Genomic DNA, 25597 nt, shown 5'->3' with positions numbered 1-25597 from the left:
AAAAGTGGATGTCATGTACACATGGCACAATCCTATTGGTTAATATTGAAATACTTTTACTTTTATTTATTGATTTATTTTATTACTAGTTGTACAAATTTGGTTATTGTATAAATTTGTCCTTATATTTTTATTGCAATAAGAAATATGTTTATCCATATATAGATTTACATTTTTAATCTTGAACATTTTACACTAAATTAATTTTTGATTTTTTTATTACTTTTAGTTATGAATTTGTTTTATTCAATTATTATTATATTTATCCGTATATCCTTCCAATACTCATTGTGAAACGTTCTTCCAAAAAAGCCATTTGAATTAATTTATTTTAGTTATTAATTTAATTTATTTAATTATTATTATTTTGTCTTTATATATCATTTCAAAACTCATGTGAATTATTCTTCCAAACATTCATGTGAGCTCCTCTTCTGAAAAATTCACGTGAACTAGTTCATTTTATCATGATTAATTATTAATTTTTATTATTTCTTTATTATTTGCTACTTTTTTATTGTGCTTCATTTTTTCTATATATCCCACTAAGCATTGCAAAACTCTTCACAAACAAACTAACTTTCTTTTCATTCTTGTTTTGATAAATTTGTTTTCATGGATCCAAATTATCCAGACTATCGTCCTTTTTTACCAAACTCCCAATTTTTTTCAAATCCGGAGTATTCACAAAACCTTGAATTTTCTCCAAATCTAAGCCAAATTCCTACATCTACTGAAATTCCCACGTCTGGAAATATCACCCGCAATTTGTTCGGAGATGTCCAACAAGCGAACAAAAATCAGAGGAGCTCAAAAAAATGTGAGTTGGGGTGTGAAAGAAGATATAGCACTTATGTCTTCTTGGGTCTATTATCGCCTTGTATTTTTTAATGTGTGTAATTTATTATTATATTGTGCTTTAATTATTTGAATATCTAATATTTTCTGTTTTAAATTTGAATCATATATTTTTTTATTATAGTTTTAGACATTATTTAATATATCTAAATTAACTGTAAATTAAAATATTAATATAAAATATATGAAAAAGAAAATATTTAATTGGATTGAGTTGGGGTCACTGATGGAAGTAAAAAAGTTGATGGGGGTTGAATTGTGGGAGAGTTGTGTATGTGGAGGATAGAGAAATGAATATTTTATTAAAAAGTTGATTGAGGATGGGTTGGATGAGTGTCATGGATGGAGATAGTCTTATATGGCATGGGCAACTCATGCGTTACGACAAAAGGAGAGAAAGTTGAAGTGACTAGTCACCGGTGGAAAGCATATGACAACTCAATTATAATCAACAAGCTAGCACAACAAATTACATACTTTTATAAAAGGACTGTTTGTGAGCATTACTTTTATAATTTGCATAGGGAGAACAAATTTGCTGATACCGCAATTTTTTGAGTAATGAATGAGAAGACGAAGAGGGATTCATTGATTCAACAACTTAAAGATAAAAGTTTGTGATTCAACGACTTAGAGAAGTAGCTAATTTAGAGTATTTTTTGGTTACACAACCAACTCCACCTACGAATCAGGTTGGTCACTGAAATACGTCGTCGTTTTGCTACATCGCCTAGAGGTTGCGCTTTCCTCACCCCCTCTTTTCTGCATTTTTTTTGCAGTGATTTATAATTTGGAAGACCAAGTAAACATATTTGACTTCACGTAGCTACTGGTATACTTCCTTCGTATTATTGCTTCAGTTTTGTGTGTCAAATTTATGAGATTCAGCAGTTTTTTTATCACTATATGTAACTTGTAAATTAGAGGGCGTTTAGTTTTATAATACTGAAGTTAGTCGCTAATTAGCGTTGAATTATTTCTTGGAATTACTGTTTACATTATTCCACTAATTAATTTTGTGCATTACTATATATTTAATTAACACTTCGAAAATTGTTCGAAGAATGAAATATATCATCGGTCATACCCTTTAATTATAAGTGTATGGAGATCTTGAGCATATTAATTCATTTTAATCTATGTAAGTATCAAAGCATTGCTTTCATTTGGTAAAATGAGCTCAGGTTCTGGCATGCTAGGAAATTTTGTGTTTTCGTTCTATTTAGACTAAATTCACTTTTACATTTGTTCTAAAAAACTTTTTGGTCATTTACATTGAGTTTGTTACTTTTTCTGCTAAATTTAACGGTCATACGCTATTTGACTAGGTTAGTAACAATTAAGAATCTGATTAATCATATCAATCTAATTAATTTATTACTCTCTCCGTCCTCAAAGAGTATGAACTTTTGATTCGTCACGAGTTTTAATAAATAAGGATAAAAGTAAGAGAGGGGGAAATGGTAGTGGTAATAATGTTAGTGGATAGCAGGGTTCACATTATTATAATGATATAAATGTTAATGGTAATGGTATAAGTTGTAAAAAAAAATTATGTGTTGGATTAGTATGTTGTTTGAATTTTTTAAAATTATAAAGTTTATACTCTTTAGGGACTGACGAAAAAGGAAATAGTTCATACTTTTTGGGTACGGTAAATTTTATACCGACAATAGAAATTAACTTATAATTTATAAAATATTTATAAAATTAAATTAAATTAAAATTTATAAAATATTTTACCTAATTTTTTACCTATAACAAAATTAAATTTGTGAATATTTTATAAATTTTAAAATAATTTCATTTATAATATAGGTAAAAAATATTTTATAAATTTTAATATTATTAAAATTTTAATATTTTATAAATTTTAATTTAATTTTTATTATAGGTAAAAAATATTTTATAAAATTTTAATTCAAATTTATTTTTATTATAGGTTAAAAATATTGTATAAATTTGAATATTTTTTATTATACAAGTGCGACATAGAAAGACTAGCAAGTCTTAATGGTTTACACCATAAGCAGACGAGCAATGGGTTATGATCAGTAGTGGGAGTCTAATCTCCATTGACGAATCCAAGCATTCTTTTAAAGAATGAGATAGTCACGTAAGAAGGAATCGAAGTCTTTCTAAGACAAGTTTGATTAAGTGATGAAAATCTTATCATTGATGGGATAAACGTTAGATACAACGAAATACACCTTAAAGAAATTACCAAAATCAGTACCTTCTACAAAACACGAGTTGTGGACTAGAGCGACTTTAGTCTGGCACATCTCAAGGTGTAATGTTGTTCCAACACATGTTGGAAAGGTATCCAAGTAATTGGAGTTGAGTACTGAGGTATGTTTTAAGGTTGTCCCAAATGATGTAAGATTATTAGTTCTGTAATCTTCAAAGATAGAATTCTTGTATGAAGACCAGGAGATGAACTATAAGCCTAACAATGTGATAACTCTCAAGATAAAGAGAGATATCGAATTTTCCACATTACCAAGGACTCATACCATTATAAATTTTGCACTAATAATATCAACTTCAGAACCTAAGATTGTAAGAACCATGTCGTAGTGGGAGCGTTCCTAAGGAACATAACAAGTTCATGGGTCTGAGAGTGTTGTAAGACGCAGTCTTAGATTAACTTGAACATAATCCCTTTAACTACAATGTAGAATTGGTTCATTTGGATATTCATCATTGGAAAGGTGATAGATTCCAAACTACATTCTAAGATAGACAACATGTTTTACAAGACTTGCAATACTACCTACAGGCTGTGTCAGTCAATGGGAGCTATTATATTTGCAAGTGTAAATATGGATCTCAAATGGCTAGACAATGACAATGGGTTCTACCCAACGAGAACATTCTTCTCGTTGTTTTTGTGCCAAGATTTGCTCGATCCTACTGTCTATCGGAACTTACATAATTTAGAATGTATGTATGATGATTGTCAAGACAACTTTCTATTAATAGAAGTCTTGAGGAAATCATCTACATGAGACATCCTAATGGGTATGTAATAAAGGGCAAGAAACACATGATTGGAAGCTTATGAAGACCTTTGTGGTCTTAGGCAAGCATAGAAATCAGAGATAAGTGTTATGCTGAGATTGTCAAATGTTTCGAATTTGACATGTGCCCTTTAAGTGTGTTTGTAAGCACAAAGAAGTTGAAAGTGCATTAAATATGGTATTATTGGTACTCTACGATGATGAAATCTACAAAAGTTGCAAACAACTAAGATTGACATCTGGCGTAGGAAACTGGTTGTCTACCCAGTTTACGATAAAGGATTAAAGAGAAACTAATTACATTCTGAGCATCTAAGTGTTTCAAGATTGCTAGAAAGAATGTTGAGATTCTCTTAGGAATCCTATATCCATACATTGCTTGGAACATTTTAGCATTGGAGATTCCATGAAAAGGTTTTTACCATTCAAGATGGAATTGTCTTGTCTCTAGTCAAGTGTCGTTTGACACTTAGTGAGAACAAGAATTATGAGACTAGTTCTGCAGATAGATGTCTCATGTATGCTATGATGTGTACTAAGTTTGATATTAGTTGTGCTTTTGCATAGCAAATATATATCATTTTAACCATGGCAAAGGACTTTGATTGAGGTAATGGATATACCATAGTACTTGAGAAAGACTAATCGCTATATTCTAGTTTACCAGTCATTCATGTAATGTCCTTGGGGTTACACGGACTAAGTCTCATGACTAATCAGTGATCGAGTAAGTCATCCTCATTATATGTGTTTACATTAGGAGTATACTCCTAGTAGCTTTGATCGTAAGTTTGAGTATGCCTATGAGTAATTTTACTCTAGCAAAGGCTAACTCAAGGGACAAACAAGATCATAAGCTAAGAATTCACATAGAGAGATGAAATTAATTAAAGATCTAGTACACAGCAAAGACATAGTAGTGGAAAAGATATTATCAGAGAACAACCAAGCAGATTTTTCACAGAAAATGCCTTTGTGGCAACATGTTTCAAACATGATGTGAAATGAATGGTAGTTCGATATATCAAGCTCCAAGACTTGCTTTGTGTATAAGTGGGAGAGGTTTTAGCAATGGGTATACTCGAAAGCATGTTTTGAGTATAAGTGGGAGATTGTTAGGTTTAGTATACTGAAAAGCATGTTTCGAGCGAGTTCGCACGAATAGAATCGAGTTCGCACGAATAGAATCTTGCTTGTGTACGAAAAAACTCTACAATCCACTTTTGACCCGATTCAGTATCATTCGAGCAGTTTGCACGAATAGAATCAATATATTATTACATTGTGTTTGCTTGTGCGTTTATACGATGTTTTATAAACATTTAAATGCATAAGAAGTAAACAAAGCCTAAGTCGTTTGCTTAGTAGACTGGTCGTGGGATGCGCTCACTTTAAGGTACTACAGTCGGTTCTATGCAATGCTTTGTAAAAGAAAAGAAGAATTTCACAACCTAGATAGGCTTTGGCTACCTATCGTGAAAGGTTGCAATGTCAGTCCGATTATTTCTAAGCCTTATTGAAATAAGATGACGTTGGTGTGGTATAGCACTAAATGGATCTAACAGCAAGACGGGTCTTTATGCTATCTACTGAAAGACGAGGTCTTGATAATTAATTTCTTAATCTACATACGTTAGCATTGAGCATACGACATTGAGTATCTACTACTTTGACTTACCAAAGGTGCGGGTTTTTCGTCACCCAACGATCCAGGTATATTGGGTAGTGGTGATCATTATCTAACGGTGCTAGGATTGCTATTTTGTTGAATCGTGCATGAGGTGAGTCTCGTTTGATAATGTCTTCAAGAGGAGCTTGAACAAGGTTTTATTATTCGGAAACTGGCCAGTTGGAATTTAATTATTCCATGAATAATAAATAAGTGTTTCTTACTAAGCCCACTCTTTGAATTAATAAGATGTTAATTAATTAAGTCCATAGCAGACTTTAATTAATTAATGGACATTTATATCTTGTGGAGATCAATATTACGTCTGTAGTGGCTGCTAGTAATATTCCAATATAAGCTTGTACTCCCTCCGTCCCGTGTTACTTGCACGTATTTCCTTTCTGGGCGTCCCAAGTTATTTGTACTCTTTCCATTTTTAGTAAAAATTATCACCTACAGCCGTAATATTTGACTTTATCTATCACTCATTCCTTAATCTCCGTGCTGAAAAGGAAACGTTCAAGTAACGCGAGACGAATGGAGTATTAAATTGTGGGTTCAATTTAATTAGTAAAAAGCTAATTGGGGGAGCCCATATCCAAAACCTTCCATAGATCCCTGACTGGGCCCAATATGAACTATCATAAATAGAAGAATAAAGGAGACAGAAAATTGATTGATTTCATAATGAAATTTTCGTCCCACTCTAATTAGAAGAGGAGATCGAAATTTTCAGCTCTCCTCCGTGTGAAAGTGCTGTCTTCTTTATTCGAGTCCTAGTGTTTCGATAAGATCAGCCCACCCTGATGTTGAGATACAGTTCGGGACACCAGCCAGAAGATCCGTGGTCTAGTATTGAAGATCATCGTGGAGAAGGTGCGAGCAATCGACGATTCTTTGGAGAATCAAATCGGTAACTCTAAACCGTAGAATTCATGTTTAGGATTTATATTCTATGAGCATGAATTATTTGCGTTCTAGCATGCAATTTTGTGTTAACATGTGAATAGATTAATCCCGTAATCGGTCAAATAGATCTCACGTCTGATTTATTTGTTTTGTACAAGTCTTCCGTTGTGCAAGGGCTTCAAACCCCAACACTCTTGTCGCCAACTTCTTGATTATCCTAGGTTCGAGCGACGACTTCTGATGTTTTACTTCAAAATTCATCTCTTTTGCATCTGCAAGGTCAATTAACACAAACTCCTAGGTCCGGTAGATTTATTACGCACCTAAACTTAGAAATATTCATTAGTGTTCCAAAAACACAGAATTTAACTAAAAACCAATGCATGAAACGAGCCTTATCAGACTACCACATGATTCTAAGGGTGAAGTGACTGCGAACAGTGATCTTAAGTGCAGTAGGAAACCCCCTCATAAAAAATTATATAAAATATTAAAAAAAGAAAAAAAAGTCCTACCCTTAGCAACCATTGTTAGCCTTGAATGGAGCATGAATGTGAAAGGGCACGAGGCATGGGCAACTGACCAAGAGAGGAGGCACAGAAACCAGTTAGAAGAAAAAGAGAAAAATTGGAGAAGGAAACAAAGTGAGAGAAAAGAAAAAGAAGAAAACAAAGTCATGAAATAAAGGAAGTAGAAAACTGACCAGGAGTCTACATCTGGTCCTAAAAAAGAAAGAAGAAAAGAAGGAAACTGACCAGGAGTCTACAGCTGGTCCCAAAAAAGAGAATGAAAAAGAGTGCAAATAAGGACAAAATGTCCAGTGATCCTATTAACCAGCTGGTGCGAAGAATAGAAGACTTTAAATCTGAATGAGAAGTTGCCCTGCCAATGGTCCTGATCATTCATGCCTCGTCCGTTTCTCATAATAAAAATAATTTTGAACTTACAGCCCCTAGGATCTATCCCATACATCATAACCCCCTAACCCCATTACAACCCTTGTAAGACCCTTATGAGCTACTTGTAAGATCTAAGTTCAAAGCATATGTGGTTTACCAATAATGAGAGAATAGTCCTAACATTTATGGGGAGGAATGAGTGACTGCACGAACCTCGCTTTTGGCTAATAAGAGTGGCGATCTTGACAAGCAGATAGGCTAGCCAGTGAAGGGGAGGGTGGCAGAAATTCGAAGTTGTTTACAGCCGGATTGATTCAACCAAAGGGGGAGGATTGATTGAAAATATAGCCTGTGTAATGTGTTTATGTGTTTTTCTTTTGACCGTTTTACTGTTTTGTATTTCTGTGAGTCAGTTTTGTGTTTTTAGAGTCTTTTTAGTCATAGAGTCTTAGGTCGGTCGGGAGGGCTAACCAGGCTTTCAAACTCGACTTATCTGTTTTTTATTGACTTGTTTCTTCATCTTGAGGACAAGTATGTGTTAAGTGCGAGCAGTTTGATAAGTCTCGTTTTAGTCCTTGGTTACTGGTCAGTGATTAGGCTCATTTCATGCATCGGTTTTGGGGTAAAATGTACGCTACTTGATCGGTTTTATCGCGCAAAACAAGTGTTAAATGTGCAGAAATGCCGCTTGACCAAGGCAACAAGGCTAGACTGATCAAGCAAGTACAATAGCCGAAAAAGTCCAGATATCGGGGGATGTTGATCAAGGGGAGTAATCAAGCAGTGAAGGAGGACACACGAGGCTATGAGCTGGATTGTCGGCATGTTTGATTGTTGGCACTGCCTCACACTTAGCCCAGTATCTGGTCTAAGTGTGAGAAGTTTTCCTTAGTTTCTGTTATGCCGTTGCTTGTACCTAACCCCTTTTCCACTGCATCCAGTCCCTCGAGGACGAGTTCATATGCAGTGGGAGGGGGGAGGGTTAGTTCCAGAAAATAAATATCATATATGTCAAAAGTTTTTGAAAATACAAAATACCAGTTAGTAATAAATAGGCAATATGCATGAAATCGGATAAGTGGAAGACTTGATTACTTTGGGAAGAGTTAGAAAAAGGAATCAGTATGTTTACATGTAGAAACTTGATTGCTAAAACTTGATCAGTTTGAACGACGCAAGTATGATGGAAATGCTCAATTTTTAAACTAACTGTGAAGCCTCTCTATATGTGAGTTATAAGCCAAAGTAGAATACTTTCTACTATTTTCACAAAGAAATTTTTTTTACGAGAGGCTGGATTTTAATATTTAGATGAAAATTGCACAAGTAGTAAGGACTAAAGGCATTAGGACTTAACCAATTTGAGCCTTTTCTTCTTTCGCTCCACGAACCCGCCTCGTCAAGAAAGGCACCCCCTAGTTAGCCAAGTTGAGCCCATACACTTTTACCCTTTCTTTGAAAACCAAGACCCACATCCATATACTTTTATAAACACGTGAGGAAAAGGGGCCAGAGAGATGAGTCAATTTCAAAGAAAAAGGGGGATATCGATAGAAGTCAAAATAACAGGGTAAGGGTTGAGTAAGTTAGTCAATCAGGTTAATCAAGTAACAAATCAAGTAAAAAAACATGTTGTTATCAAGAAAGGTTTGAGAAAAGAAGGGCAGGAAAAATTTGTAACCTGACCCAGCAAGTAGGAAGTTAGAAAATAAAGCCTAAAATTCAAGGCTAGAAGTCGCCACTTGACCACGTAAGATATCTAGTGGCGAAATAAATAGTTCAAATCTTTGGTCTCTTGAATCATGTGTTTTTTCTTTTTACAGTTTATATTTTTAAACTTAGAACCCCTAGGACCCTACCTTGATACACCACTACCCGTAAGCCCCATTACACCCGAAACAAAGACCTTAAGGAACTATCTTGTGCAGTCCGATTCAAGGTATTAAATTTGTGGCAATACCGAGTGAACAGTCCTAACATCTCTAGTGAGAAATGAGTGATTGAGTGAATCCAACAGTGGTTTTTAAATTGAGCAATCTTGACGAACTGACACCTTGATCAAGTAAAAGCGAAAAGGAAGAAATATAAGCTGCTGGCAAATGGATTGACCTCGACCTCGGGTATGATTGTTGGAAATTTATTCGATCTATTGCATCTATGTGAATTTGTGTTTTGAGTCTTGTTTTCTTTTTCGTTTTCTTTCTTGAAATGAGTAAACCATGCCTGAAATTTATCTTATCTTTTTCTTTTCTTTTTTATTATACTTGGGGACAAGTATGTTTTAAGTGTGAGCAGTTTGATAAGGCTCATTTCATGCATCGGTTCACGGGTAAAATGTTCGCTACTTGATCGGTTTTATCGCGCAAAACAAGTGTAAAATGTGCAGAAATGCCGCTTGACCAAGGCAACAGGGCCAGACTGATCAAGCAAGTACAATAGGTGAAAAAGGCCAGATATCGGGGAAAGTTGATCAAGGGGAGTAATCAAGCAGTGAAGGAGGGGACCACTGGGTTTCAAAAGAAGGACACACGAAGCTATGAGCTGGATGGTGCGCAGCATTCTGTTTTCAAGGACAACGTTCTAGAAGAGGACACGTGCTGATATATGAGACGCAAGGACGGAGTTGAGTCATGAATTTGTTACTGAAAAGCGTCGTCATTCTAGAAGAAGAGCACGTAGCAATCAATGAGTCACTCACTCTCAGCATGAGCGAATATTCCCTGCCAAGATCGTTGTCCAGCTAGAGGTTGTGCCGAGCCTATAAATAGAAGATGTGCCACCACATTGATAAACTGAATAGAGTGGCATATGCATATGAATATGAAATGGTTTGTTTTTAAATTATGTTATATATTGTTTCTGATTATATGTATTGATAAAAGAATATGCTTGATGTTTGTATCATGTGAGATTAAAGGTGGACATTTATATATATTAAGTTGTGGCTCATATAAACCACTAAATTTTTCAGGAATAAGATAGCAGTAAAGTTTTGTCTGACGTGGGTCATAGGAACTCCACGTATTATCAGGTTCGGCGGCTGACGCATATTGGCAACCTTCTCCTCCTCATCATTTTGCATGTAGATAAATGTATAGTATATATAGAGTAGTGAGAGGGTTCCACTACTGTGTAGAATGTTTTGAAACATGTACTTGTTATATGTTGAATTTTAAAATTATATAATATGTGTGTTCTATGAATTAGACACGTGTATTGATTGCTTTTATGATAAGAGATTTATTTATTAAAAGAGTATACGTCAGAGGGGCTGAGGTGTGACAGTTTAGGTGGTATCAGAGCAGGGATAAGGATCCTGCTGGGACATTGCATCCATGTATTGCATATGATACGTATTGGTTATAAGTTGCATTTGCATTTGAATTATAAGGAACATGGATATTCCTGAACATATGTCGTCGAGGAGAGAAGGGTCAGCTGCCCCGCAAAATTCATTAACTGCAGAAGTATCTCATACACCTGTTGAATCATCTGGGGGTAGCCAGCCAATACATAGGCGGGTTGAACTAGAAGTACAGGGGCTAGAAATGAGACCAAATGGTAGAAATTTTAAAGAACTACGAAAGATGGGAGCCATTGACTTTGTTGGGACTACTGATCCTGCTAAGGCTGAGATATGGTTGAAGAGGACAGAGCGTGTGTTTAATCAGATGGGATGTATTGCAGAAGAACGTTTTGATTACGCAGTGTCTCTTCTTCAGGGCGATGCTTACTATTGGTGGGAGACTGTCCCACGAGCTATGATACATCCTCCAGTACTCAGTTGGGATGACTTCTTCAGAGAGTTCAGTGATAAGTGTATGCCACCAGTGTACCGTGATGAGAAGCAAAGAGAGTTTTTGTCCCTTAAACAATGATCTATGTCAGTTGCAGATTATGAAGTGAAGTTTACTCAGCTTTCTCGTTATGCATCGGCATTGCTACCTACAGAACAAGATAAGTGCAGACGTTTTGAAGAAGGATTGATATATGAGATAAGAAGCAAAATCACACCTTCAGACTTTCATACTTATAATGATCTACGTGCAGCGGCTATAAGAGCAGAGAGACTAGTGAAAGAAAGACATATGTATATTCAAAGACAAAAGAGGGGACCACCAGAGTATAAGGGTGAATCAAGCTCGAGCATTTCAAAAAGGCCTAGTTCTTTTTCTTCGGCATCGAGTTTCAGTAGAGGAGGTCCATTGGGTCAAAGAGGCGGACGTGCACCACCTTTCAGTTATGAGTGGGGACGAGGATTTGGTATGACAGCACGTGCACGACCTTTATGTGTGCACTGTGGACGACCACATACAGAGGAATGTCGAACAATTACAGGAGGTTGTTTTCACTGCGGACAGCAATGACACTATTATAGGGAATGCCCACTTAAGTCTAACTTGATATCAAGTGGAAGAGCAATGACGAAACCAATAGTACAGAATGTTCGACCCACAGCATCGAGTGCAAGCATTAATTGAGGTCATGGAAGAAGACAAGTGATAAGGCTCGTTTCATGCATGTATTTTATATATAAATTATGTGTTTTATACGGTGCTAACATGCTTTTAAAAGTCCAGGTGCCTGAAAAGTCTGTCAGGTCCAAGAACGAAGAGCAATTACCATGGCAGAGGGAATAGAAGGGAAAAGTGAAGAAAAAAGGCGTAATCCGCAAAGGGAACAATCGTCAAATCAAGAAGACCATTTCCCTAGGGATTCGAGCCACGCCTATAAATACCAGGAAGCTTACGAAAAGATGAGGACACTTAGTTAGAGAATTTCCTTGGTATTTTCGGCTCACTCTTCACTCATTTAGCTCACGCACGTGGCACAATGAGAGATCTGGGGTAATTAGTGTGGTGTGTTTTTGTTTATTTGGAAGTGTAACACCACTCCGAGGAGGAGTGAAGAAACAATTTTACTTTTCTGCACGTACTTTTATCTCGCCGATTTCCTTGCCGAAAATTCGGCGATTGTTGGTGACTCGTCTGAAGTTTATGCTCAATCTAGTTTCGATTTCCGTTTTCGTTGATTATGTTGATCACCACTTTGTTTGCTGTGTTGGATGCTTTTCGCAATTGTTTTGTTGATTGGAGTTGAGATCGGTATTGATCGGTGTTGATTTACTGAATTGAGGTTGAATCGGAGTTGGAATGATGTTGAAATTTGTGGATCTAGTTTGTTTGGTGTTGATTTTGGTAGATCTAGTTTAGAATTCTGTTAATCGTTTGAATCTGGAGTACGTGTGTTTAGATCTGCATGGAAAACCCTGTTACCGCTTATTTACTTAGTCTAGTAGATTAAATCTGATAGTTTTTAGTTTAAGTGAAGTGTTTATCGTTCGATCTAGATTATGCTCTGTTTTCATGTTCTGTTCTGCTCATTTCATGCTCGCTTGTTGGAGAAGATGAATTGGATCGATAGTTGTAGTCGCATTGCATTAGTTTGTTAGTTGCATCTTTTGTCAGTAGCTAGTTAAGGTAATATGTTTTGTCGTTCATTTTCGTATTGCCTTTTGTTTAGTTGTTTTAGGAAACTTTGTTTACTTGACCCAGGAATTTGGTGAAAACTCTCAAGTTGCTTTTGGACTCGAATTATGCATGCATTTATGTTTTACGTACTTTCAATTCTCCAGATCTAGTAGTTAGAATAAACTAGATTTCGTTTCTCAGGCCTAGTAGTTAAAAACTCGACCCTCATGTTGCGTGGCAGCAGCCAAACCCTCCAAAAGTTCTCTCGATGCATTCTGACCCTTCCATCCTCGTGGATTCGATCTCGACTTCCCTATACTAGCCAATAGTGTATAGTGTTGAGGTTTTGAGGCGAGGTTGTTGTGACAACGACTACATACTGAAAGTTCACGATCTCCTAGACCCTGTGCTCTAGCGAATCCTCTGGACACATGAATTAACACACATCATCTAGAACGACACAAAAACCGCGCGCTTCAACAAGTTATGAGTGCACCTATGGGTCGAGAGCGAGGACAGTCAGAGGCACATGGATCTACACCCCGGGGACATGCTCGTGTGTTTGCTATGACACAGGAAGAGACATCTAGAGCACCAGAGGTCATTACTGGTACACTTTATTTAGTTGATGCTATGATATATACCTTGATAGATCCAGGATCTACTCATTCATTTATATCACCTGTCATCACATCACATATGCATAAAGAACCTGAACCTCTAGATCACAGACTAGGTGTGCACACACCCTTGGGTGAAGTTATTTTAGTATATACAGTATATCGAGATTGTGCGGTGAGAATCAATTTAGTAGAACTATTTGCAGATTTGATTCCCTTGTTCATACATGAGTTTGATATTATCTTGGGTAAGGATTGGTTGTCACGTCATCGGGCTAAAGTCGATTGTTATGCTAAAGAAGTGGTAATAGAGTCACCAGGACAAGATCGAGTGATATTTTACGGCAGTCGACATATTGTTCCCTCATGTCTTATATTTGCTACAACGACTTTTCAACTGATTCAAAGTGGATGTGAAGCATATCTTTCCCATGTTGTAGATTGTGCTACGATTAATGATCAAGTTAAAGACATTTCTGTTGTTAAAGAATTTCCTGACGTTTTTCCTGAAGATTTACCATGATTACCACCTGATCGAGAAACAGAGTTTACTATTGAGTTGCTACCAGGTACTGCACCTATTTTAATTCCTCCTCATCGAATATCGCCATTGGAGTTATAGGAGTTGAAGAAACAGTTACAAGAGTTGTTAGATAAGGGATTTATACGGCATCGTGTTTCCCCTTGGGGAGCGCCAATGTTGTTTGTAAAAAAGAAAGACGGTATATTCCGACTTTGTATAGACTATCGGAAACTGAATCAAGTCATGGTGAAGAATAAATATCCATTGCCGAGAATAGAAGATTTGTTTGATCAACTCCAGGGTGCACAAGTGTTTTCAAAAATAGATCTCCGATCAGGGTACCATCAGTTGAAGATTGCTAAAGATGATATTCCGAAAACAGCCTTTTGAACTCGATACGACCATTATGAGTTTTTGGTTATGCCTTTCGGACTGACGAATGCACTTGCAGCTTTTATGGCACTGATGAATAAATTATTTCAACCATTTCTGGATCAGTTTGTGATTGTTTTTATCGACGACATATTGGTCTACTCACGAAGCACAGAGAATCATGTTAATCAATTGCAGTCAGTATTACAAGTTCTACGAGATAAACAGCTTTATACAAAGTTGAGTAAATATGAGTTTTGGTTAGATCATGTGGTATTTTTGGGACACGTGGTGTCAGGTTGAGGAATAGAAGTGGATCCACAGAAAATTGAAACTGGAAAGTTCCAACTATAGTCACAGAGGTTCGAAGCTTCCTGGGTATGGCTGGATATTATAGACGTTTTGTGGAAGGATTTTCGATTATTGTGTGATCAATGACAAAATTGTCACGGAAGAATGCCCCTTTTATATGGAGTGAAGAATGTCTGAAGAGTTTTGATGAGTTGAAGCATCGATTGACTAAAGCACCCATATTGACTATTCCGACAGGTATAGGAGGATTCGTTGTGTACAGTGATGCTTCTCGGCAGGGACTTGGTTGTGTTTTGAGGCAAAATGGTATGGTTGTTGCTTATGCGTCACGACAGCTAAGAGTACATGAAGTTTCATATCCTGTTCATGATCTGGAATTGGCAGCTGTTGTTTTTGCTTTGAAGATTTGGCGTCATCATTTATATGGAGAAACTTTTCGAATCTTGACAGATCACAAGAGGTTAAAATATTTAATGAGTCTGAAGGAGTTGAATATGAGACAAAGACGGTGGATGGAGTTGCTTAAAGATTATGATTGTGCCATTGAATACCATCCGGGGAAGGCAAACGTTGTTGCAGACGCGTTAAGTCAGAAGTCAAGCAGTATGGTAGCACACATGCAGATGATCCCATTATCAGAGTTGATTGCTCTTCGAAGTTTGAATGTAAGATTACAGCTAGATACGAGTGAAGGGTTAATAGCGACTCTTGAAATTCGACCAGTGTTGAGACAACGAATTCAAGATGCTCAAATGAAAGATGAAAAGTTTGTAGAGTTTATTAATGAGGTACGAAAAGGTAAAGACACACCGTTCATTCTACAAGATGATACATTGATGTTTGGCACTAGATTGTGTGTACTAGATGTTGATAATCTTCGGAGAGAGATTCTAGATGAGACACATAATGCTCCTTATGCAATGCACCCAGGAACAACAAAGATGTATCATACTATGAGGCAACATTATTGGTGGCCAAAGATGAAGAAAGAAGTGGCAGAATTTGTTTCAAAGTGTTTGACGTGTCAACAGGTAAAAGCAGAACATCAAGCACCTGCCGGTTTATTGAAACCTTTATCTATTCCAGTTTGGAAATGAGAGCGTATCATGATGGATTTTGTAACAGGTTTACCGAGGACACATAATGGGAATGATGCTAGTTGGATTATTGTAGACAAATTAACTAAATCAGCACATTTTTTGCCTATACAATGGGGTTGTTCATTAGACCAATTGGCTGAAATGTACGTGAGGGAAGTAGTACGCTTGCATGGTATTCCGATATCCATTGTATCAGACAGAGATCCGCGATTCACATCCCGATTTTGGGAAAGTTTTCAGACAGCCATGGGAACCCGACTACATTTTAGTACCGCTTTTCATCCCCAGACATATGGTCAGTCAGAAAGAACTATTCAGACGTTAGAAGAAATGCTTCGTGCTTGTGTTATTGATTTTCAGGGTTCATGGGATAAGTATATTCCGCTGATGGAGTTTGCTTACAACAACCAATATCACAGCAGTATTGGAATGGCACCGTATGAAGCATTGTATGGCATAAAATGCAGAAGTCCGGTATATTGGGACAAAGAAGGCTTGGAGATTCTAGAAGGACTAGAAATTATCCAGGAAACTGTTTCTAAGATTGATATCATTAAAAGCAGATTGAAAGCGACACAAGACAGACAGAAGAGTTATTATGATCAACATCGAAAAGAGATGGAATATGAGGTTGGAGATAAAGTTTTCTTACGAGTCTCACCATGGGAAGGAGTAATGCAATTTGGACATAAAGGTAAGCTGAGTACTCATTATATTGGGCCATATGATATTGTCGAAAGAGTTGGATCGTTAGCGTTCATGGTAGCATTACCTCCAGAGTTAGAGCAGATTCAAAATGTTTTTCACGTCAGCATGCTTCGACATTATCGGTCTGATCCGTCACATGTTGTGAGAGATCCTAATATACAGATTTCTGAGAATTTGAGTTACATAGAGGAACCAGTTAATATAGTGGACCGCCAGATAAAGCAATTGCGAAGAAAACATATTCCAATGGTAAAAGTTATTTGGCAAAATCACGGAGTCCAAGAAGCGACTTGGGAAACAGGGGAAATAATGAGAAAGAACTATCCACATCTGTTTACGGGTTAGAAATTTTTTTGAGCATGTCAAATTTTAAAGAAAGGAATTTTGTAGACAAAATTCTCAAAGGGGGGAAGAATTGTGACATTCCAGATCCGCAACATGCATAATTTTCCATGATTACATATTATATTATAATCTGCATCATATTATACAGTAACTAAGCCTAATAATTTTTCTAATTGTAAATATTATTGTGTTTAGAATACACATACAGAATAAATAAATTAAAATATATCAATGTGTGTAGTTATTGATAAGACCTATTTCATGCATCGGTTTAGGGGTAAAATGTACGCTACTTGATCGGTTTATCGCGCAAAAGCAAGTGTTAATTATGCAGGAATGCCGCTTGACCAAGGCAAAAAGGCCAAACTGATCAAGCACAGGCGAAAAAGGCCAAAAATCGGGGGAGTTGATCAAGGGGAGTAATCAAGCAGTTAAGGAGGGGACCACTGGCTTCTAGAAGAAGGACAAGTGGGGCTAATGAGCTGGATGGTGCGCATCATTCTGTTATCAAGGATGAAGTTCTAGAAGGGGACACGTGTTGATACATGAGACGCAAGGACGGAGCTGAGTCATCAATCTGTTATTGAAAAGCGTCGTCAGTCTAGAAGGAAAGCACGTAGCAATCCATGAGTCGCTCACTCACAGCGTGAGCGAATATCCTCTGCCAAGATCGTTATCCAGCTGGAAATTGCTTGAAATGCTTATAAATAGAGGATGTGCCACCACAGTTAGAGGAGAGCTTTGAACCATCTTCTTCCGTCTTCATCTTTTATCTTCTTAGTTTAGTTTAGATTTAGTCTAGCTCAGTTCCAGATATAGTTTAGATAGAGAATTGTTTAGTTAGAGAATTGTTACACAAAGTGTTTGTGCTTTCGCAGCATGCCTAAGTAGTTAGTTTTATTTCAGCATGTCACTTGATCCAGTGGTTAGCAGCGCCTTGATCCAGTAGATAGTTTACTTTCTGCCTAGCGTAACATCAGTAGTTAAAAACTCCCAAAATTAAAGCGTGGCAGCAGCCAAACCCCTGTTCATTACTCACACACTTGATACACTGGTTTCTCTGTGGGATCGACCCCAAACATGCCGCTTTACAGTTAAAGTAGTGCAAAATTGAGAGTTATATAAATTACATTGGTTGACTAGCGAGAGCGAGATCGCCTTGATCGAGTGGCAACAACATTTGCTAACTGATCCATCCGGTTCAGTTATCTTCCATATAGCTTGATCCACTCACTCCGAATCCGCCCCGCTCGGGTTCGACCAAAATGGCGCCGTTGCCGGGGAGACATGGTGTTATTTTATTTTTGTGTGTAGTGCATAGGTGTAAATAGTTTTATTTTTGTCATTTGTTTTTTCTTTCTGTTCATGAGAAGGTACCAACGCGGTGGACAGTGGAATCATCCACATTTATACAGAGACACTAACGTTCATTGGAGAGTCCAGGAAGCCGGTGTTGTTACCACGTGATACCAAGCCACACTAGCAGCAGCAGCAGCCGCTGAACAACTGACCAGCGAAGAAGAAGGGAAACAGAACGCTCCACCCCAACCACCACCACTTGAACAAGCAAAAGCAGAGATGGCCTTCGTCGATAACGACTCAGGAATTGGCTCTCTGCATGCTCATGACGAAAAGGAGCCCACCCATGCCATCGCCATCACTCCTGGGATGCGGACCATCGCAATCAAATCAAGAGTACTGGCCGTTTTTTCCCATTTCTATGGCCTCTCGAAGGAGCGTCCTTACGCCTTTCTGGAGGAATTCTGCAGATACTGCGATATCCAACCTGTGCCGGCTGGATCAACGTCGAAAGATTATAGGCTGAAGGCTATTCCCTTCGTCTTGAAGGACGATGCGGGAGTCTGGCTTTCGAGGTTGCCAGAAGTATCCATCAGAACCTGGGCCGAGTTCCGGATGATATTTTTAGATCGCTTCTTTCCAGCGTCGAAGACGAGTGCCCTTAAGCGGGATATTACCGAGGCCAAACAAGAGTACGATGAGCCCCTCAGTCAATATTGGGATAGATTCCAAGGTCTGCTTCAAGCATGCCCCAACCATAAGCTGGGAGAGCGGGAGATCTACTCAATTTTCTACGGCGGACTCACAATAGCCAGCAAGAACGATCTTAACCTAGCAGCTCAGGGGGATTTCTCAAAAACCCCATTCAGCCAAACAAAGAGTATCTTAGAGAGGTTGATCGAAGCCAAGCGGTCGTATGAGATGTCCCGTGGCCAGTACAGGAGAGGTGCAGTGCACGCAGCAGAGGCGCGCAGTGATGAAAAGTTGGAGGCTCGTTTCGAGCAAATGTAGAAGAAGCTGCTGGAAGCAGTAGAAAAATCCAGAGCACCTCCGCCGCCTACACTGACGGAAAAGCAGTATGTGCCGCCACCACCACCGCCAGAAGAGCATCACTATTACTATTGCGAGTTTCCCCCTGAGGCGGAGCCACAAGCCCAAGTGAAAGCCGTCGGCCACTGGAATGCGAATGGTAACTGGATCCAGGGAAAGCAAAGAGACCCCCCATGGAGAGACCACCCTAATTTCAGGTGGACTGATCAGAATCAAAGCCATCCGCCTCAACCATCGACACAGCAGATACAACCCTCTGAAGGGCAGCCCAACTGGGCCGCTCGGAACCAAGAAAGGTCAAACAATGAAGGGAACAGAACGCAGGAAGGCCAGACGAACTGGTCAGGTGGACCTTAAGGGAATTGGTCCAGTGGAGGGCAGCCAAACTGGTCAAGCAGACAGAATGAAGGAAACTGGGGGTACAGACAACAAGGCCCCTAGTCAAGCAACCAGGGTAGGCAACCGGGCAACCAGATGGTCAGTTATGTCCCGCCACACCAGAGAGGCAACCAACAGCACACCCAGCCGCCATACCAGCAAGAGCACTACGGACAGTCCGACTACTCACAGCCCAACCATGCTGGGGGGCTACCGAATCAACGATATAATTAGCACCCCAACGAAGGACCAAGAGATATGATAGTCCCGCACCAGCCACATGATGCGATGCGGGAAATTCAGGAGGCTCAGAAAGAGCACAGGGCAGCGTTGGATATGCTCACGAAGCAACTGTCTCAAGTTGCGATGTCGCTGGGGGAGCTGAGGGGAAATGAGGGAAAATCCCTGCTACTGTGCAGCCACCTGGTCGTGAAAACATCAGCGAAGTGTCCCTAAGATCAGGGAAAGTCTACCAAAGCCCTAGCCCACCTGTGATGTCTTCAGCATCAATGTCTGAATCAAGCCGTGAAGAGGAAGGAGAATCCAGTGGGGTGGATCAAGCAAAAGGGAGTGAGAAAGGCAAAGCGAAAGTGGGAGGTGAATCCTCAGAAGGAAGTCAGGGAGAAGAAGCAGAGAAAGTAAAGCCATATCCGTACCGAGGAATGGTGACAAGGAAAAGAGACGCCACGATTGACGTGGCTAATATGATCAAGGAAGTGGAAGTGAAGGTGCCTCTATTGACGGCCTTAAAGATGCCTCCGTACAGTAAATTCGACAATGACTACCCGGGGAGAAAAATCAACGAAGAAGGGAGACTTAATACAGAGGAGAACGTCTCTGCCGTGATCCAGAGAAGCGACCTCCCCTCCAAGAAGACTGATCCGAGAATGTTCACACTCCCAATTTTGATTGGGGAAATTCAAGTGGAGCACGCGATGTGCGATCTGGGGGCGTCTATCAACGTTCTACCATACTCCATCTATAGGAAGCTGGGAGCGGCCAAGCTCGCCGACACTGACATCATGATCTAATTGGCCGACAGATCATGTATTCACCCGGAAGGAATTCTGGAAGACGTGATTGTGAAGGTGAATAACTTTCTGTACCCAGCTGATTTTTTCGTAATTTAAATGACGGAGCCAGCAGCAAGGGAATCGAGTGGAGTCTTAGTGGCAAGGTCGTTCCTGTCTACGGCGAGGACCATAATAGACGTCTGTAATGGGACGATAAGCTTGGACTTCAATGGAGAGCAATTCACGTTCAATATCGATGAAGCCAAGAAGAGGCCGACCGACAGCGAAAACGTGTACTCAGTAGATGCGATTGAGCCCTTAGTACAAGAGTACTTGGAGGAAGAGTTCTTGAAAAGGCAGTTTATTGATTCCGCTGTTGATGAAGAAATCGAGAGAGAAGTTGCAGAGTGGTATGAGACCATGAATGTCGGAGAAATGGACGACCAAGCCATCGCGAAGGCGATGATGGATTTTTGTGAGCGCCCACGACCAGCTGGGTCAAGTGGGAAGGCTCAAGTGTCTAGCCTAGAGAGGCGGCTTGATCAAGGCAAGCCAATGAAAGGAAAAGCGGCAGAAGACCCTCTGCCCACTGAAGAGCAAAAGCCAGCAAAGGAATTGAAGCTACTTCCCGCACATCTAAAGTATGCCTACCTGGGGGAGGAAGAAACAAAGCCTGTCATCATCAACTGTCAGTTGACCCAGGGGCAGGAAGAAAGATTGTTGGAAGTGTTGAGAAGAAATCAGAAGACTATCGGTTGGAAACTGACAGACCTGGTGAGCATCAACCCAGACTTGTGTATGCATCATATCCGATTGGAGGAAGGAGCCAAACCACACCGCGACCAACAACGAAAGCTCAAACCCAACATGATGGAAGAGGTGCTTAAGGAAATTTTCAAGTTGGTCTCGATACGAATTATCTACTCCATTCCAGACAGTAATTGGGTTAGCCCAGTACACATGGTGCCAAAGAAAGGGGGAATCCAAGTAGTGAAGAATGAGAAAAATGAATTGATTCCGACGAGACCAGTCACTGGGTGGAGAATGTACATAGAATACAGGAAGCTGAACGCAGCTATGAAGAAAGATCATTTCCCGCTGCCCTTCATTGATCAGATGTTGGAGAAGTTAGCAGGAAAGCAGTACTTCAGCTTCCTGGATGGTTATAGTGGTTACTTCCAGATAGCGGTTATTCCGGAAGACCAAGAGAAGACGACGTTCACATGTCCCTTTGGCACTTACGCTTACAGGAGGATGTCGTTTGGTCTCTATAATGCCCCAGGCACTTTTCAAAGATGCATGATGAGCATCTTCTCTGACCTATTGGAAGACTGTATTGAGATCTTCATGGACGACTTCACTGTCTATGGAGATACATTCGATCAAGGGCTGCATAGCCTGACCAGAGTATTGGAAAGATGCCGCCAAAAGGACTTGGTCTTAAACTTTGAAAAATGTCATTTTATGGTTACTGGAGGAATTGTCCTGGGCCATGTAGTGTCAAGCGGGGGAATAAAGGTCGACCAAGCAAAGATAGCGGTCATTGCAAAACTCCCATATCCCTCCAACCAGAAGGAGATCAAAGCCTTTTTAGGCCACGCTGGGTTTTATAGAAGATTTATCAAGGATTTCGCAAAGATAGCCCAACCCCTGACGAGGCTACTCAAGAATGAGGTGGAGTTTGAATTCTCCGATGATTGCAAGACCGTGTTCCAACTGCTGAAGGACAAGCTGATAAGCTCTCCAATTATACGTGCCCACGACTGGACTCACCCCTTTGAGGTGATGTGCGATGCTAGCGACTATGCTGTGGGGGCAGTATTATGTCAGAAAATCGAAGGAAAGAGTTACGTAATCTTATATGCTTCCAAAACTCTAAATCAAGCACAGAAGAATTACGACACAACTGAGAATGAGATGCTATCGGTGGTCTACGCCTTCGAAAAATTCAGGCCTTATCTGCTAGGCTCAAAAGTGATAGTGTATACTGACCATGCAGCAATTAAATACCTGCTGGCAAAGAAGGAATCGAAGCTGTGACTGATTAGATGGGTCCTCCTCTTGCAAGAATTCAACTGGGAGACAGTGGATAAAAAGGGGAGCGAGAATAGAGTGGCGGATCACTTGAGCAGAATTTTGCAAGAAGACAACGGAGAGGCCATCTCTGATGCTTTCCCTGAGGAGCATCTCTATCTGATCAAGTCAGTTTCTAAACTTCACTGGATCAACCAGGCAGAGAGGGTTGATCAAGCCAATCAAGGAAAGGGACAACACACGAAGAAAGAACCATGGTTTGCTGACATGGGTAATTATTTGGTAACAGGCGAGTTGCCCGGAAGTGAAGAAATTACCAGAGCACAGAGGCTGAAACTCAAGAACGATTCCCGATATTTCTATTGGGATGATCCTTATCTGTGGAAGATGGGGGCAGATCAAGTAATCCGACGTTGTATACCAGAATGAGAGCAAGAGGACGTACTGGTCCACTGCCACTCACTAGCTTGTGGCGGTCACTTCGGGCTAAAGAAAACAGCAAGGAAAATACTTGACAGCAGCTTCTACTTGCCTTCCATCCACAGAGACGCTTACGAGTTTTGCAAAAGGTTCCCTCGATGCCAGCTTATGGGAGGGATTTCTACAAGAGATGAGATGCCTCAGATCCCCATAATTGTTTGTGAAATATTTGATGTATGGGGGATGGATTTCATGGGACCCTTCCCATCTTCTGAGGACAATCTCTACATCCTAGTGGCGGTGGACTATGTGTCCAAGTGGATTAAGCCAAAGGCAACGAGGACGTGTGAGTCCAGAGAAGTGGCGAAATTCTTAAAGTCAAACATGTTTACCCAATATGGGGTGCCACGGGCCATAATCTCTGACCAAGGAACTCATTTCGTCAATAGAACCATCGAAGCCTTGATGCGAAAGTATGAAGTCCACCACCGCTTGTCCACACCCTACCACCTGCAGTCCAATGGCCAAACCGAAGTATCGAACAGAGAAATCAAGGCAATTTTAGAGAAGACGGTCAATCCCACGAGGAAAGACTGGAGCCGTCGTCTGGAGGATGCGCTCTGGGCCTACAGGACCGCCTTTAAAATGCCTATCGGAATGTCCCCATACCGGCTGATATTTGAAAAAATGTGCCATCTGCCGGTGGGAGTGGATCACCAAGCTTTTTGGGCAGTGAAAGAAATGAATTTGAATGCCAAAGCTGGCGCTGAGGAAAGGAAGCTGCAGTTACAGGAGCTTGAAGAGCTCCGCCTTGATGCATATGATTCGGCCGTGTGGTACAAGGAGAAAACCAAGATGTGGCATGACAAGAACCTTCGCAAGAAGGAACTCAAGGTGGGCCAAACAGTGCTTCTCTTCCAGTCCAGATTCAAATTGATGCCCGGGAAGCTACGATCAAGATTGATTAGCCCTTATGCCATTGTCGCCATCAGAGCTAATGGAGCAGTTGAACTCCAGGGAAGCGATCCAGACTCACCTACCTTCATGGTGAATGGACACAGGGTGAAGCCGTACAGAGAATGAATGGAGGCATTTGTGGTGGACGACATTCCACTACTCATGCCTAACTCTCGCCAGTGAGCAGGTAAAGGGAGTGATCGGGTACTCATGGGTAGCCTGCTTGATCAAGCGACAATTTCTTAATCTATTTAACTGATCAAGTGACATCCTAGGGGAACCTGGTCAAGTCCTTAGTAATTAGTATAAATATTTTTCGGTTTTTAAGTTTTTATTTCTTAGGTAATTAAAGAGTCGGAAGTGGAAGGAAACTGATCAAGTGGAACTATTTGAGTCTGCATCTGGAATTCATTGACCACTTGATTAGTCGAATTTGAATTTAATTTGGTGGTACAGTGTTTGCATTGATCAGGGCAGGTGATGATAGGACGTGCGCAGTCATTGTAAAGATGTCAGGAAGCATCAACTACTGCATTGGACAGGATAGTACTGGAGAGAAGAGGCGTATCGGAGATGCTAAGCCAGTTGGCACTCTGAAAAGGCACGCCTGTACGTGAAGAGTCGCACGGATCTCAACAGCCGAGATATCAGTATAGAAGGCAGCCTTCAGATCCGTATACCACTTATATCCAAACCGCCTACAATACATTCCTTTTGCTCTCCCATACCGCTCAAAGATTCAAACCTTTGCCCAAGTTATCATCTTCTCTACCAAAACCTACCACCATTACCAGTAAAAATGTTGATTGAGCAACTTCCAACTTCATCCTCGTCTTCCAGTGCCGGCACTCATAAGCCTTATTTCATGCATCGGTTTAAGTGTAAAATGTACTCTACTTGATCGGTTTATCACGCAAAGCAAGTGTTAAATGCGCAGGAATGCCGCTTGACCAAGGCAACAAGGCCAAACTGATCAAGCAAGTACAATAGGCGAAAAAGGCCAGATTTCGGGGGAAGTTGATCAAGGGGAGTAATAAAGCAGTTAAGGAGGGGACCACTGGATGTCAGAAGAAGGACACGCGAGGCTATGAGCTGGATGGTGTGCAACATTCTGTTATCAAGGACAACGTTCTAGAAGGGGACACGTGCTGGAATATGAGACGCAAGGACAGAGCTGAGTCATGAATCTGTTGCTGAAAAGCGTCGTCATTCTAGAAGGAAAGCACGTAGCAATCAATGAGTCGCTCACTCTCAGCATGAGTGAATATTCCCTGCCAAGATCGTTATCCAGCTGTAGGTCGTGTCGAGCCTATAAATAGAGGATGTGCCACCACATGAAAAAGGATCCGATCCTTTACTTTTCGTCTTGTTTAGCTTAGTTCTCTAGTTTAGTTCAGTTCTCTAGAATAGCTTAGCTTAGCTTAGATAAAGTAATGCTTAGTTAGAAAGGGCGATTGAAGAAGCGCTGCAGAATACTTATTATCTGTCGGCGTAGTCTTAAGTTTCCCGCCGAGGCTCTTCTCGGTTTTACTTGCTTTCGTAGTTTCCAGAGTGTTAGCTTAGTTTAAAATTCACGTTGTACTGTTCTAGTTTAATCGAAGTTGTTTTCATTTTCATCTTCGCATTTACTGCTTTAG

The 25597-nt window shown here is 39.9% G+C and overlaps 1 protein-coding gene and 1 long non-coding RNA gene across 2 annotated transcripts; both read left to right on the top strand.

The window, feature by feature from the left end:
- The first annotated feature begins 1360 nt into the window (after positions 1-1360).
- On the top strand, positions 1361-1844 carry LOC121787027. The gene is made up of 2 exons (XR_006047246.1): positions 1361-1550; positions 1638-1844. It is a non-coding gene; the product is annotated as an uncharacterized LOC121787027 (long non-coding RNA).
- Positions 1845-20030: 18186 nt separating this feature from the next.
- Positions 20031-20567, top strand: LOC121786678. Its single transcript, XM_042185311.1, has one exon. The coding sequence runs from the start codon at positions 20031-20033 to the stop codon at positions 20565-20567; it is 537 nt and encodes a 178-aa protein (XP_042041245.1).
- Positions 20568-25597: the final 5030 nt, after the last annotated feature.

The sequence above is a fragment of the Salvia splendens genome, chromosome 22 (assembly GCF_004379255.2).
Source record: "Salvia splendens isolate huo1 chromosome 22, SspV2, whole genome shotgun sequence".
NCBI lineage: Eukaryota > Viridiplantae > Streptophyta > Magnoliopsida > Lamiales > Lamiaceae > Salvia > Salvia splendens.
This window is presented reverse-complemented; position numbering and strand designations above follow the sequence as displayed.